The sequence below is a fragment of the Nuphar pumila genome, chromosome 7 (genome assembly GCF_984573655.1).
Source record: "Nuphar pumila chromosome 7, dmNupPumi1.hap1.1, whole genome shotgun sequence".
Taxonomy (NCBI): domain Eukaryota; kingdom Viridiplantae; phylum Streptophyta; class Magnoliopsida; order Nymphaeales; family Nymphaeaceae; genus Nuphar; species Nuphar pumila.
This window is the reverse complement of record NC_143255.1, coordinates 105,378,307-105,395,420: the sequence shown is the minus strand read 5'-3', so window position 1 is coordinate 105,395,420 and position 17,114 is coordinate 105,378,307. Positions and strand designations below refer to the sequence as shown.

The 17,114-nt window shown below is 36.1% G+C and overlaps 1 protein-coding gene across 2 annotated transcripts in view; it reads left to right on the top strand.

Annotated features, from left to right (window-relative positions):
• Window positions 1–17,114, top strand: part of LOC149832761 (ABC transporter D family member 1-like) — a 130,836-nt gene that overhangs the window by 48,059 nt on the left and 65,663 nt on the right. For both annotated transcript variants that reach the window (XM_090014697.1, XM_090014696.1), the window contains 2 exons: window positions 15,152–15,284; window positions 15,383–15,461. In XM_090014697.1, coding sequence (XP_089870823.1) covers window positions 15,152–15,284; window positions 15,383–15,461 — 212 coding nt within the window. The remainder of the gene's footprint in view (window positions 1–15,151; window positions 15,285–15,382; window positions 15,462–17,114) is intronic.

Below are 17,114 nucleotides of genomic sequence, written 5' to 3'. Positions count from 1 at the left end.
AGTATGATACTTCTATACCAAGAAAGTATGTTAGGAACCCAAGATCTGTCATTTCAAAAGATTTTTTCAAAAACTGTTTTACTTTCTTGATTCCTTCTTTGTCACTACCCGTAATCAACATATCATCAACATATATAAGTAAAATTATAATACCTGCAGAAGAATTCTTGATAAATAAAGCTGTATGAGTATAACATGATTTAAAACCATATCTTGTAATAACATTGTTAAAAGTATCAAACCAAGCTTTAGTTTCTTGTTTGAGGCCATACAATGCCTTTTTTAATTTAAGTACTTTACCTGAAGGAATTATCAATCCAGGTAGAACATCCATGTATACTTCCTCATTAAGATTCCCATTCAAAAAAGCATTTTTAACATCCATTTGAAATATATTCCAATTCGAACAATGGTCATCCTGGCAACAGGAGCAAAGGTTTCTTCGTAATCTACTCCGTATTCTTGAGAATATCCTCTGGCAACTAGCCTGGCTTTATGCCTTTCCAACGATCCATCACTTTTGGTTTTTATCTTAAAAACTCATCTACAACCTATGGTCTTCTTTCCAATGGGTACATTTAGAATTTCCCAAGTGTTAGCTTCTTTAAGAGCGTCTAATTCTATATGTATAGCTTTTATCCATTCAGGTAAATTTTTTGCTTCATTGTAACAGAGGGTTCAAAATATGAATGAATAGCTATAAGACATGCTCTATGTTTAAGAGAGAATGAGTCATAAGACACAAATTTATTTGGAACTCTTGAGGTTCATTCAACTCTACGAATAGTGGTTTGTTCTGAAGGAATTTCTAATGCTTCATGGTTACTTTGATTTACACTTTCATTGGGTGTGTTTTGATTTCTTCTAGTGTATACTATTGGTTCAACTGTTGTTCTATTCTCCATAGGAGATTCTACATAAATATTTTCATCATTAGACAATAGTTTAAATAAAAAAAGAGTAATCAGAATTTATGTCTTGCGACATATTTTCTTCAAATCCACTTTCATTTTCAACAAAGTTAACATTCTTTGAGACGAGAAGTTTATCATTTTTTATATCATAACATTTAAATCCTTTTTGTGTTTCAGAATAACCAATGAACGCACAGGAGATAGCCTTAGAAGATAGTTTATCTTATCATTTAAAACATAACATTTGCAACAAAAAATTCTCAGTCTTTGATAGTCAGGTTGATATTTGAATAATTTTTCAAAAGGAATTTCATTGGACAAAGTTTTTGAAGGCATTCTATTTATAAGATATACCGAGGTTAACGCAGCTTCAGCCCAAAGGTTTTTAGGAACATTTTTAGCAATAAGGAGAGTCCTTGTAGTTTCCATAATATGTCTATGTTTTCTTTCTGAAATTTCGTTTTGTTGTGGGGTTCTAGAGCACGATCTTTGATGTAAAATTCCTCCGTTTTCTAAAAATTGTTTAAACTCATTTGACAAATATTCACCTCCAGAGTCAGTTCTGAGAATTTTGAGTTTACTTTCAAATTGATTTTTAATCATGTTATGAAACATTTTAAAGGTTGCAAACACATCAGATTTAAACTTAAGAAAGTAAATCCAACAATATCTAGTGAAGTCATCGATAAACACAACATAATAGGAGAATCCTCCTTTAGAGGCTACGGGAGCAGGACTCCACACATCCGAATAAACTAATTCAAAAGGCATCGAAGAGTTAAAAGTTCTTTGACCATAAGACAAGGCTGTCATTTTACCAAGTAAACATTCTTTACATTCAAAATTATATTTACAAAGATTCTTGGTAATATGTACAAAATTTAATTTCCTTATATTTGGGTGTCCAAGTCTATGATGCCAAGTCCATATATCTTTTGTTTAGGCAGTGTTACAAAATGATTCCTTTGGAATACAAAAAAAATCCATGTAATAAAGATCTCCTTGCCTAGAACCTTCCCCAATCAATTTCCCGAACTGACGATCTTGCACCCAACATTTATTTGATGAGAAAATGACATCACATCCATGGTCCGAGATTTGAGAAACTAAAAGTAGGTTAAGATGAAGTTTTGGTATAAGTCTTATTTTTGGAATATGAAATTTATTGTGTTTTGACAAATCATTTTCAAAAGTTCCAACACCCTCTATTTTCAAGGCAGTGCTATCGGCAGTGGAAACAAATGATGTATTTGCATTAGGTTGACATTCAGATAAAATAGACCTGTGTGGGGTCATATGAAATGAAGCTCCTGAATCACGAAGCCAAGAGCACGTACCAGGAGTAGAAGAAGATGCAATGACCGCTCCTGAGGTAGATCCTTTAAGCACTGGTTGCAATGCTTCTGTCAGTTGAGATAATGATTTGGTGAGGTCTTTAAGATTCATAGTATCCTCGTCTTGTTTTGATGGTGCAACGACAACACGTTTTTCTTGAGGCCTATATTTGTATCTAAGACATTGAGGCCTAATATGACTGAGCTCATTACATTTATGACAAATGATTTTTTGATTCTCCTCTATTCTTACTAAAATGAGGAGGTTTATATGGCTTGATATAATGTCCTGGTTTGGATGCGGCAAGTGCGCAATCCTCTTCTTGTCTATTGCTAGAACTAGCAAGTACACTAACATTCTTACTCATGTTTAGCCTAGTTTCTTCTCCACCAAGTTTAGTGAGAATCTCATGAATAGGAGGAGGTGATGAAGATGATAGCAAAGAGGTTCTGTTTGTTCAAACTCGGGTCTCAAACCATATAGAAAAGCGAAGAGTCTATCTTCTTCAACTTGAACTCTTCGCATTTCTATACACTTTCCTTCTCATTTGGGTTCAAAATGGGCAAGTTGGGTTCAAATGGAGGATAACTCCATAAAATAATCTCTTACATTCTTATCTCCTTTGATATTTCTAACTTTTTCTTGGAGATAATACTTGTGAGCCATATCTTTTTCGGTAAACATACCTCTAAGATATTTCCATGCTTCATTAGCCTTTTTGTAACATAAAAGGTTTGAGACAATTCTTGTCTCAACTCCACTTAGCATCCATGAAAGAATTTTGTCATTTTTCATGTCCCATTCATCCAATTTTTTGTAGTATTCTTCCATATCTTTATCCCTTTCTTTAAGATTAGTCTCCACACCATTTTCACCTAATGTAATTTTGGGAGTAGGTTCAAGAATAATACCTCTTACGAAACTCCACAAACCTTGACCCTTTATGAATGTCTCCAAGTGTCCCGCCCAAATGTTATAGTTGCTTCAAGTTTGAATGACGGAATAAAGTTGGAGTTGCTTGTATTGTGTGGAAAAAATTCCCCCATGTTGAATTACAAAGAAAGAAGAGAGCCACCACCACGAACGAGAGCAAACACACTTTACGAGGCAACCCACCAATGCACGGTTGATCATAAACCAAGCTATGATACCATGAAAAGAGACTTAGAAATAATCAAGTTTTCAAATAACTTGATAATACATACATTCATCGAATACGCTAGAACAAAAATAACATATAAATGCTTCACAACACAAATGTAAAAGAGTGCATAAAAAACACTTCAATTATTTATAGATTACATGTTCTCTTGAAAGAGCTGTTGGGCTATTCCCAACAGCTCTAATTAGAGCTGTTGGGAATAGTTCCCAACAACTCTTTGCTGTTGGGAATAGTTCCCAACAGCTCTTTGTCAAATATTGACTGTTCACTGTACATTGACAGTCAGCCAGACTGTACAGTGACAGTCATTGTGACTGTTAAGAAAAAGACAAAAAAGGAATAAAAAGAAATAAAACAAAAATACAGAAAAATAAATATTACAAAGATATACATATATACTTTAAATATATATATATATTTATATACATATATATATACATATACGTACTCTTGTATTACGAAGAGTATATATATATATATATATTCAAGTATATACATATATATGTTATTTTCTAACACATTGGAGGGGCTCCAACGATCACTTTGGGGCCTCTCCAAGGTCCCCCTTTTGTGTTATAAACAGGGGTCCTCTTCCCTTTGTATTCTCATTCTTTGGAGCTTATACTCTCCAATTTGTTGAATACAAATCCCTTATATTTTTATGAGTGTGTGCATTTGTGAGATTTAGTGGGTTGTGCTTTTGTGCACAAGTGTTCTAAAGGGTTCCTATTGTGTATGTGTGCACGTGTTTATCATCAAGAATATTAAGGTCTTGATCATAGTATCTTGTTGTAGATACTTTTACATGGTATTAGAGCTTGGTCAAGGATTGAAGATCTTGTGATTCTTCATTTTTTGGGTGCCTCGAAAAATGTGCCTTTGACGTCTTGGAGATTGGAGTAGGGGCTTCTTTTCAATATTTTTGAAGTTTCCTACATCAAGTAAGACCTAAAATCTTATTGCGGTACGTGATTTTTTCTCTTTTCTCTTCTTTCTAATGGGTGAAAAAAACTCATTTCTCTCTCGGCTTTAAACTTAATGACTCCAACTATCATGTTTGGGCCGGAAATATAGAGACACACATTAAAGGAAAAGGCATTTGGGGCTATGTCCAAGGCTCAATTCCCGAACCGGAGCTTAAGATCACCTTGATGGAGAGAGGAGAAATAAAAATTCTTGAAGGAGAAGAAAGAACCAAGGCTCTTAAAGATTATAGCAAAAAACATGAAGAATGAGAAATGAGAAACTTCAAAATTCTCTCATGGATTTTCTCGTCCGTAGAGACAAGAATCAATGCCAACATTATAAAGTTCAAGAAAGCTTCTCAAGCGTGGGAATACCTTGAAAAAATGTACACTTCATGGGATTTGTCCCACAAATACTATCTTCAAAAAAGGGCCTTAACCCTTCAACAAAACGAAATAACTATTAGACAGTATTTCGCAGAGTTGTCTTCTATATGGGATGAGCTTGCCATGCTTGAACCCAAATGGAGTGGAGAGGCTATTGAACTTAGGCAAAAACAATTAGAAGAAGATCGTTTTTTCAATTTTTTGAATGGGTTTATCGAATTTGAACAAATCCGATCATCTCTCCTATCCGCCTTCACTTCCCCGTCTCTTGAAGATGTTATTACTAAACTAAGTGGGGAAGAGACACGTATGAGTATAAGTAAGAATAACACAAGTGTTCTAGCAACACCTTCCAATAATGAAGAAAATGAAGGTGTTAATGTCGTTTCAAGACCGGGGAGAAAACTAAAGACCTACAAGCCTCCAGATTTTAAGAATCAAAACCAAAGTTCAAACAATCAAGGAGGAAAGAGGGATTATAGCAAGTTCTTGTGCCACTTTTGTAAGGAACCGGGGCACATCAAACCAATATGAAAGAAATTGCTAGCCATGGCTACCACATCTCAACCTAAAAAAAAAGAGTGCTCATCATCTTCAAATGAAGCTCTCTCATTGCAACAAATTGTGGATGCTCTTCAACATCTTCTAAAAGAGGCTATTTTCGTAGCCGCCATGTCAACCTCTTCTTTCCCTGGTAAGATATTGTGGCTTTTAGATTTCGGTGTTTCATTTCACATGACTCCAAGTATGAGTTCTTTTTCAAATTACTCAAATAATCGCTCTCCATCATTTGTTTCAACCGCAGATGAAATATCTCTTGAACTTAAAGGAATTAGAAATTTTAAAAAACAAGGTTTCTTTATTCCAAAGATTAGATTTATACCTAAATTAAACTTAAATTTACTTTCGATTTCCCAACTCTCGATTCATGGGTGTGATATAAAATTTTCATCTAACAAATGTTGGATACAGGATTCACCAATCTGGGAGGTTGATTGGGGAAGGCTTTAGGAAAGACGATCTTTACTACGTCGATTCTCTTCAAATACCAAAGAACCAATTTTGTAATGTTGTCCAACAAAAGGATATTATTGTGTGGCACAAGAGACTTGGACATCCAAATATTCTAAAAAATTTTCATTTACCTTTTGTTAAAAGTATATGTAAAAGTAACTTTAATTGTAACGATTGTATACTTGAAAAAATTACCTTTTTGTCAAAGATCTATGTTTACAACAAGACCTTTTGAAATTGTTCATTCGGATGTATTGGACAGACCCCTATTTTGTCAAAAGGAGGGTTTGCATACTATGTCATTTTTGTTAATGACTACACGAGATATTGTTGGATTTATTTTCTTAAACACAAATATGAAGTTTTTTTGACTTTTAAAACCTATCATATGATGATTAAAAATCAATTTAATAGGGATCTAAAAATCTTTAGAACGGACTCTGGTGGTGAATACCTCTCAAGTGAATTAAAAAATTATTTTGAAAGTCATGGTATTCTTCACCAAAGATCATGTCCAAAAACTCCTCAACAAAATGGATTGACCGAAAGAAAGCATAGACACATAATAGAGACAACTCAAACTCTACTTATTTCTCAAAACATTCCTAAAGGATTTTGGGTTGAAATTGCTTTAACGTCTGTCTATCTAATAAATCGGTTACCTTCTAAAAACTTGAATAATATATCGCCTTTTGAAATGTTGTATACCAAAGAACTCGACTATAGTCGGTTGAGAATTTTTGGTTACAAATGCTTTGTTCTTACTAACAAGAATGACAAGCTTTCACCGAAAGCAATTACCTGTGTCTTTCTTGGTTATTCCGAGACCCAAAAAGGGTTTCGTTGTTATGATATTAAGAATGACAAATTATATGTTTCCAAAAATGTGAGTTTTTTGAAAAATGTTAATGGTTTTGAAAGAAGTGAACCTTTTAAAGAAAACATGGATTACTCCTTTTTATTTGAAATGTTAGCACATGATGATGATAGTGATGAACCCACTCCTAATGAAGCCAATGCTAAAGAAGAAGAAGAAGATATTTCCTTCTATCCACCTATCTCCCAACATAGAAGTGAAGGAGCATTGAGAGATCCTATAACATATACCCATAGAGATAAAAACAGTTTTAGGAGTGCAATTGAAAAATTCAGTGAACCTAGTGGGTCCAATTCAACAAATGATGAAAACCTACGAAGAACTGAGAGAAGTAGAAAGATGCCTTCTAGGTTTATTTCATATGATTCGTTTACTCCTAAACATAGAGTCTGCCTTAGCGTCATTCATTCCTATATAGAACTCAAAAACTTCGAAGAAGCTAAAAAGAATGATGAATGGCTGAAAGCAATGGAATGTGAGCTTTCAGATCTCAACATGGCAAAAACTTGAGAATTTCAAGTTCTTCCTAAGGGTAAGAAAACAATAGGGTGCAAATGAGTATTTAAGGTAAAAACTAAGAGCGATGAATCTCTTGAGAGATATAAAGTTCGGTTAGTTGCAAAGGGATATAGTCAAGAATATGAGATTGACTATGAAGAAACGTTTGCCCCTTTGGTCCGAATGGTCACTGTCCGATGCCTCATCACCTTTATATGGATGCTCCACCAGGAATGAAGATTCCCAAAGGGAAAGTGCTTCGCCTTTGAAAAACACTTTATGGTCTAAAACAAACCCTCAAAGCTTGGTATGATAGGTTTAACTCCGTAATGTTATAAAATGGTTTTTTGTCCTGTTTTACTGACACTGCCTTGTTCGTTAGAAAAACCAATGTAGGGATTGTCATTCTGCTTTTGTATGTAGATGATATGCTAATAATCGGAAGTGATACTACAAGGGTTAAAAGCATAAAATCAATTTTAAAAGATTAATTTGAAATGTCTGATTTGTGGTTTGTAACTTATTTTTTGGGTATTGAAGTGGCATACTCTCACTGAGGGTATTTTTTGTCTCAAACTAAGCTTGCATATGAGGTTATTGACAGGTCAGGTATTATAGATGATAAAGTTTGTGAAACTCCTGCTATAGTAGGAGCTAAAATGATGATTGATGATGTCATTCCTCTCTCCGATTCCACCTCCTACGGGCAACTTATGAGATCTTTGATGTATCTGAGTATTACTAGACCAATTATTTCTCATGCAGTTCATACTGCAAGTCAGTTTCAGCATGCACCAACATCAGTTCACATGAGTGCCATCTTATGAATTGTGAGATACATAAATGGTACACTAAACAAGGCAATATTTTTATCCTCTTCTGAATTAAATTAATTGCTTATACTGACTCTGACTGGGGAGGTGACTCAAATAACCGTCACTTAACCACTGGTTTTTGTGTGTTTTTAGGAGACTCGTTGATCTCATGGAGGTGCAAGAAGCAACAAAAAGTGTCTTTGTCTTCTATTGAAGCTGAATATCGAGCCATGGCAACTACTACCATGAAAATGTGTATGGATTCATCAATTATTAGAAGATATGGGGATCGATGTTGATGGGCCCACCAAGCTATGTTGTGATAACAAGAGTGCAATTTATATTGCCAAAAATCATACATTTCATGAGCGAACTAAACACATTGAGATGGACTGTCACTATGTTCGAGAAGCATATCTCAAAGGAGTCATAGATCTTCTGTATGTCACTTCAGAATATCAGTTGTCTTGTCAAACTCTCGGTCATCATGCCCTAAGTTTGAGGGGGGTGTTAAATTGTAATCCAAAATAATTGTAATGTTCAAATATATTTTATATATATAAAGAAAGATACATATACATATATATTTCATATATACGTATATGTATCTTTCTAATTATATATATATATAAATATATATTAGCTGTAGGGGTATTTTAGTCTTTCTTATTTTTACGCATATTCCTTTTGGAATGTGCATGTAATTCTTTTTTATTTTTATTATTTTTTCTTTTTCTTTTTTTTTAACTTTTTGTTTTGCCTTGGGAGGGCCCCAACATGATCGTTGGGCCCTTCCAACGGTCACATTTGTGACCGTTGGAGGGGCTCCAACAATCACTTTGGGGCCTCTCCAAGGTCCCCATTTGTGTTATAAATAGGGGTCCTCTCCCCTTTGTATTCTCATTCTTTGGAGCTTATGCTCTCCAATTCGTTCAATACAAATGCGTTTATCATCAAGAATATTAAGGTCTTGATCATAGTATCTTGTTGTAGATACTTTTACATAGGAATGTTTCAAAAGTTTTTTGGGCCGAAGCCGCCCTTACGGTAGTCTATTTGATAAATAGAATACCTTAAAAAAACATTTCAAATATTTCTCCTATTGAAAAATTATTTAAAATATCTCCCGATTATAAAAGGTTAAGAATTTTTGGATGTAAGTATTTTATTCTTACCAATAAGAATGATAAACTTTCTTCGAAGGCAATCCCTTGTGTTTTCTTAGGCTATGCTGAAAACCAAAAGGGATATAGATGTTATGACATTAAAATAAACAAATTATATGTTTTTCGAAATGTCACTTTTCTTGAAAATGATATTGGTTTTAGCAAAGAAAAAGACCAAGAGAGTTGTAATTATTCGTTTCTTTTTTACCTTGTCAATGAACATGAAAGGGGTGAAAACATTCATGGTGTGCATGAGAGTGAAAATGAAGACACTTATGATGTAAATGAGAATGTGAATGAGGGTCTTAATAATATAAACCTATTTCACAATAACATACAAACCTATGCTCGACGTACCGAAGATCATCCATCATGTACTTTAGAAAGATATTCTCAAAATCAAGAGGTAGATTCTTCTAGTCTTAGAAAATCCATAAGAATTTGAAAAGCTCCTAGTAGATTTGTATCCTATGATTCCTTTGAATCAAGGTATAGATTGTGCCTAATGGTCATACACTCATATTCATAACCAACATCTTACCATGAGGCTAAACATCATCAAGAATGAATTAAGGCAATGAATGATGAATTAAAAGCTTTGGAAAAAGCAAAAACTTGGGAGATCCAAACATTACCTAAATGAAGGAAAACTATAGGATGTAGATAGGTCTATAAGATAAAAACAAAATGCGATGAAATATGTAGATGATATGATGATCACACGAAGTGATAAGCAGTGAGTTAATCATATCAAAAATGTGCTTAAAGCCAACTTTGATATGACAGATCTTGGCTTTTACGATACTTTCTTGGAATAGAAGTATCTTACCTCGTGGTTATTTTTTGTCGCTGACTAAGTATGCAACAAAGATCATTGAACGATCAGGGCTTTCAGATGAAAAACAGGTTGACACTCCCAAAGTCATAAATGCCAAAATGAAGAAAGACGATGGAGAACCTCTGTAAGATCCAACTCCATACAGACAAATGATTGAAGCTTTATCTTATCTTTCTATTACTTATCCTGATATATCTCATGCTATTCACTCTGTTAGTCAATTTCAGCATGCTTCCACTGCAGTACATATGAGTGTTGCAATGTGAATTATTAGATATATTAAGAATTCCATTAATCATGGATTGTTTTTGTCATTTTCTTCCTCTCTAGAAGTCATTGCATATTCTGACTCTGACTGGGGAAGATATGTGAATGATCGACACTCAACTACTGGTTTATGTGTTTTTATAGGTGATTATCTAATTTCATGGCGATGCAAGAAGCAACAAAATGTGTCTCTCTCTTCCACTGAAGCTGAGTATCATGCCATGACGACGACGACATTTGAGTTAGTATGGTTGCGGAAACTATTGGAAGATTTGAGAATCCACATCGCTGAACCCTTTAGATTATACTGTGACAATAAGAGCGCTGTATACATTGCAAGCAATCATACATTCCATGAGAGAACAAAACATATTGAAATTGATTGCTATTATGTTCGTGAAGAATTCCTGAGGAAGACCATCACATTGCCTTATGTTCCATCGGAGTATCAACTAACAGACTTCTTCACCAAAGCGCTCCTGTCACCTAGATTTCATTTCCTACTTGGCAAACTCTTAGTTGTTCCACCATGAGTTTGAGGGGGGGGGGTGCTAAGATATATATATATATATATATATATACTTGTGTAAACCGAAATACCCATTAGGGGTATTTTAGTCTTTTCTTGTAATAGGCGTCAACCTGACCTTTTTTATACTTTTTTTACTTTTTACTTTTTATTTTCTGTATTTTTTCATTCTTTCTAGAATGATGGGACAACTCCATATAACTGTTGGAGCTACCGCCAATGGTCACAAATGTGACCGTTGGGAGCAGCCCAACAGTCATATTGAGCTACCCCCTTTGGCTCTCACTTGTATTATAAATTGGCCTTTATGGCCCTTGTATTCAACACACTTTTGAGTGTGCTTCTATGCAATACCAAAGATTATTTGACCCTTGTGTGGGTGGTTCGACTATTCAATCAAATATTCTACTTGATTGAAGTGTGTTATTGCATGTTTATCGGATTGGATTCATTTTATTACATGAACATGAAACAATGTTTAACATATCATCTGGGTCTTAGAAAGATGAAATGAGTCATGGTGTAATGGTTGCAACACATACTTTTAACACCTGTCGAGGAAGATGATGCGACGTGGACACAATTCTGGTGGTCGTGGGACAAGTATACTCCCTACACCCTCTTATTCTACTAATCAAGCAAATTTGATATGTCAAATGTGTGAAAAGAAGGATCATACATGTTCCAACTATTATTAGCGATATGTTTCTACTTATCGGCCGCTCACAATACGGATTCCCGCTAGCTTTAGGGCTCTTGCAGTTGCTGCCCTAACATTCACACCATCTGGATCAGGTCCACGCGCTCCAACGAATTTTGTTTAGGCTCCCTAAGCTCCTCAAGTTCCTTCCAGTACCTATCCTCCTTCAGTCACAAGTATTCATGATTTAGATGCACTTACTGCTGGTTTTGATCAGTTGAACTTTCAACATAACCATAATCCTGTTGAGAATCCATGGGCTGTCAACATGTATTTTCCACTTTCAGTTAAACCCTCTTCAGGCACTCCCTCACAAGGATGATTTATGGATTCAGGGCTGCACACCACATAACGGGAGATCCAGGTAAACTCTCTCATGCTGAGCCTTATCATGATAATGAGAGTATGATTACGGAAGATGAAAAATACCATCACATTACTCATATAGGTACCACTGTCATTTTTACTAGTAAAGGGTATCTTTTTTTGTCCAATACCTTTCTTGTGCTTAATATTAAAAAAAATCTTGTTTCTGTTTCCCAACTTTGTCATGATACTAATTCCTATATTTATTTTTCTCCGTCTTTCGTTTTATGCATCATCGTCATCAAGTCCAGGAGTCCACCTGCAAGTTGATGTTTGATATCGCAGATTAGGTTATTGCAATTCGAGTTTTCTTGATATTTTATGTAATAAAGGTTTGATTGACGTTCGAGGAAGAAATTCTTCTTCTTGTGTTAGTTGCCGTATTTGTAAAAGTCATAAACTTCCATTCTCAAGATCTCATAAATAAGTTTTTTTTTTCTTTTGAGTTGATTCATTCTGATGTTTGGGGACCTTCCTCGATTGTGTCCTTATCCAAATCCAAGTATTATATGATTTTTGTAGACGATTTTACTCGTTTCACTTGGATATATTTTCTAAAATTCAAGGATCAACTCCTAAATGTCTTTCTTAGATTCAAGTTGTATGTTGAAACTTAATTTTCTCGAAAAATCTTAACCTTGTGGAGCGATGGTGGTGGTGAGTTCATGTCCACTCAGTTCACGCAATTTTTGCTTGATAACGACATTCAATGTGAGTTCAGTTGTCCAAGGACCTCCCAACAAAATGGTGTGGCTGAACAGAAACATCGTTATATTGTGGAGACCGCCTTGACTTTGATATATGATGCTAACCCCAAGCCTTACCTATGGTTGGAGGCCTTTCACACAACAGTTTATTTGATAAATAGAATGCCTTTATCCAACCTTGGAGGTGAGTCATCCTATTCTTTGTTGTATAGATCATACCCAATTATTCTTGGTTACATGCATATGGATGTCGGTGTTCCATATTGATGGCTCGATGCAAAATGAATTATCTCCCCGAGCAACCATGTGTCAATTTATTGGGTATGATGAAAAATGCATGGGATATAGATGCTTTGATCATGCTGCCAATAAGGTTCTTATCTCCCGTCATATTGTTTTTAATAAAGATGTTTGTGGGGCTGCATCATCCGAAATCACCAGTAGTTCGCTTCATTTCTTTTGGCCATCATCCACACAACAAACTCAGTATGTTGTTACTGACAAGTTGTTGCTGATAATAGTCAGCCAGTGCATGAACAACAGCCACATTTTCAAAATTTTAAACAGGTTTGCAGCAGAAAAGGTGGACGGCAACGTGAAAAATATAACAAATCAACTGCCGAACCCGTTCAGCCCACTACTTCCACTGCTGATAGTAGATCCTTTTTCATTGGTTGATAGCAGCACCTCTAATCGGCCTACTACCAGTTTTCCATTTCAGCCATCAAATAATGCAGCAGATGTTGGTTCCGTTCAGCAGCAACCTCATCCTACTCGCATGTCCAGCAGGGTTCGGCACCCTCCTGATAAATGGGTCAGTTATGAGTCATTTTCTTTGGACTTTCAGGTATATGTTGCTTCACTTGATGATTTTCAATGCTTGGTCCTTTGGTGAAGCTAGTCGTCATTCACGATGGATGGGTGTTATGAATGAATAAATAACAACCCTTCATGAGTGCAATACATGGAAAATAGTTCATCGACCAACAAATAAAAACGTGATAGGTTGTCGTTGGGTGTACAAAATTAAACACAAATCTGATGGTAGCATCGAGCGCTTTAAAGCCAGGTTGTTAGCCAACGGATATACTCAGGAACATAGACTTGAAAAGGTAGAGATTGATGAACATTTTGTTCGGGAAAAGGTCGAAGCCAAAGAAATTCAGCTGGTCTTTATTCGAGGAGCAGACCAAGTGGCTGATCTTTTCACCAAGGCTCGAAGCCATTCATCACAACTGGAATCTGAAATCCAAACTGTCCATGGTTGTCGACCACACTCAGTTTTGCGTGTTAGAATATACACGGGTTTTGTATCTATATCCAGACCCGATATGCATTATGTAAAAACGTCATAAAGAAAGAGGGGCATTATTGTAACTGTAACAACCAACATATAAATATCAAAAGACGTCACCCAGTTAGGGTGAGACATCCTGCAGTTCTTCACGGTTTTCTCTTTGTGTTTTCCCTTTTTTCTTGTTGGACAGTTCTCCAAGATACCTCACACATATATGCATAAATCCGCTGTCAATTGAACTTAAATGGATTGGATCCATATGTCTATGGATCAAGTTGCATGCTATTTGCAAAATTTGTTTGAAATAGAACATTGGAGTATGTAAGAAATACAAAGTAAATTGGCTTGTACAAATTCAAGATCCAAATGGAGTCGAAAGAGCCAAAAGAAATTTTATGTAGTTCTTCTTAAAAGCTCTTTGGCTGATGCAGGCTAGGTTGGTATCTTCATTCCATTATTTGTTTACTGAAATGGTCAAGGGTTTCTCTACACAGCAATAAAGATTGTCCGCTCAGATGAATCCAACTCTCCTCTAGAAGCCAAAGTAGGTTTAGGCTTATCAGTGGAACACTAAAGCATAACATGATCCACTGACCTGCAAAGACTTAAAACAGTACAATGATGATCATTTTTATAGAGCATTTTATTTCCCTTAGACATACATGTATGTACATACGTGCGTCATGCATTCATGAATGTATGTATGCATGTTAAACTCATTGTGGATCATTTTATAAGACTTATACTTCTCTGTTACTGGACCAAACGTCTGCACTTAGCATCAACATAAAGCAGTATTCATGATATTTATTGGTTCCAATTGAACATATTTAACATAAATATACTACAATTAATTGAAACAAGCAAGTCCACTAATTTAATGCTAATAAGAGTGTCTTTATTCACTCAATCTGTCCCAAAGGCATGCAAGTTCACGCTGATTTCTGGCTCATCTTTAGTGTTTCCATTCGGCCAAGTTGTGCAGCATTTACCATTCAGGGGCTCTGGTCTAGTCAGTACATATCTTTCAAGGTGCACAAAATTGCAAGAGGCAATATGTACTGAGTTGTTTTGAAAGTCATTTTTTTGGCACGTCACTTCCATGAATGATCACATGTTTAAAAGGTGATGATATTTTTCTTTATCAATCAATCATGTGATTCCTTTGGTGCTAGCTATTATCTGATGATGGCAACTTTTGTGCTATGCATGTGAGCGACATATGCATCCAAACCTTCACGTGCTGGATGTTCTCTATTGTGACACTTCCCAGTTGTCTTTGCCATCATTGGAGTTACCTTCTTTTATTTGCAGTGGTTATGCTGATCGTATACATGAACTAATGGTAATTGCAAAAGAGCTGAGTGCTCGTGGCAGATCTCTTCAAAATAACCAAACTGCGAAATATCAAAGTGAAGCAAATTATATAGAGTTTTCAGGTGTAAAGGTACTTGGTTGAAATCTTGTGCAATATGTTTATTTCCTTGGTTATGGCTCAGGTTTTCTAACTCGTGTTGCTGATGCTCCCTAACTTCCTGGCTTTAGGTGGTAACCCCAACTGGCAATGTACTTGTGAAAGATTTAAATCTTAAAGTGGAACCAGGCTCTAATTTGTTGATCACAGGTATATGCTTTTTGAATCGTCACATTTTTTTTAAATGCACACAAATGACTAACACACATGCATGTGCTGTGAATTAGGATATTGAATTATTGATAGATGTGCTGGATGCAGTTTATTGTCTATAATGGCAGACAATTTTACCTGGAAATGATGAACTCTGCAGTTGTTAGGACTCTTGCTTGATTGGTGTATTTCTCCACCTTTCTAGGTTGCTGCTTCACATTTCCCCCTACTTTTTTAGTTTTCTTTTAGTGGCTTGTGTTATGGTATGGTGCTTGTTTTAATTGATTATGATGTTTGCCATTATTGTGGATGTTGATGTGTTGGATGGTATATCAGCTACTTGCAACAAATACTGCAGGTGGTAATGAAGTTCATTATTATTGCTAATGCATCTATTGACAATCTTTACACAAGTTTTCTAGTTGTGATACCTTGCAGTTGGGTACCTTTACACACTTGGTCATTGCGATCTTTGAGACTCTGCATGTAAAAAATCCCTTGGTTTAATTAATATCAGGATCCCCCACATCACCACCACATGCTTCATCATCCAACTTAAGCATTACTGATCATCTTATTTAATATCTCCATTGTCCCCAACATCACCACCACCAGATTATAATACATGCACAAATGTACAAACTAGGGGTGTAACTAGCCCGGGTATACTTAGGGGTAGACATCGGGTCAGGCCGGCCTGATCCAAAGCTAGTTAAGGCCCGACAAACCCGAAAAAAGTTTGGACCGCCTTGGGTCGGGCTCAGCCCGAGATTTTCAGACTCGGGTATTAGGTGCTTGCCCAAGACCTGCCGATTATTTTCAACTTATGGGATTGGATCAGGTGCCAAGGGCCAAAATCTGCCTGGTTTGCATATCGTAGAGGGTCCTCATTTTATAGGGTTTTGGAGGGCCTTGCCTCGTATTTTATCCATAAGGGACTAATCCTCATGTAAACTTTTTTAATGCTTTAATGCTAAAGTAAAAAAAGCTTTGGAATGTTCCTTTTTAAGAGAGAGAGAGAGAGAGTAATACATTAATAGTAATTGCATTTGGGAAACGTTGGTTTCTCATAAAACATGCATAGAGTACTTTATGGGGGAATGGTCCCATATTGAAGTGGGCAAAAGAGTGGAACCCCTCCATCGAGGGGTTTCTCATATGTGATGGTATTCATCATGGGTCAGGTTCTGGGTTTGGGCTCGTGCTCGAGCACCTGCTACTTGAATCTCTTGGAATTTGGGGATCTCGTTTTTTTTTCTCCATGAAAAGAGGCGTCGAGTAGATTTTCTTCTCCTTCTGTGTTTTCTCAGAGCGTTCTCGACTTGGATCTAGGAAATTACCGGTAGATTTTGGGTTTCTGGTGTTTGGATGCGTGAATCTGGAGGAACGGAGTTGAATCAGATGATCTGTGTTTTTTTTTGGTGGATTAGGGTTTGATTGGTCGCCACCTTCATTCCTTCCTTGTTCGGGCACCTATCGCCGGAGGACAACGACGGACTGCCGTCACCTGCTGACCCAGTCGAGCCCCATCCTTCGCCGGATTCTCCCTTCTCTGTCTCTCTCGCAGAGCACCATTGGAGGTGCCTCCCTTGGTTCGAGAATTGCCTCCATTCAGAATACTGTTTGCAATCGACCCTCAATCGGCTGTCC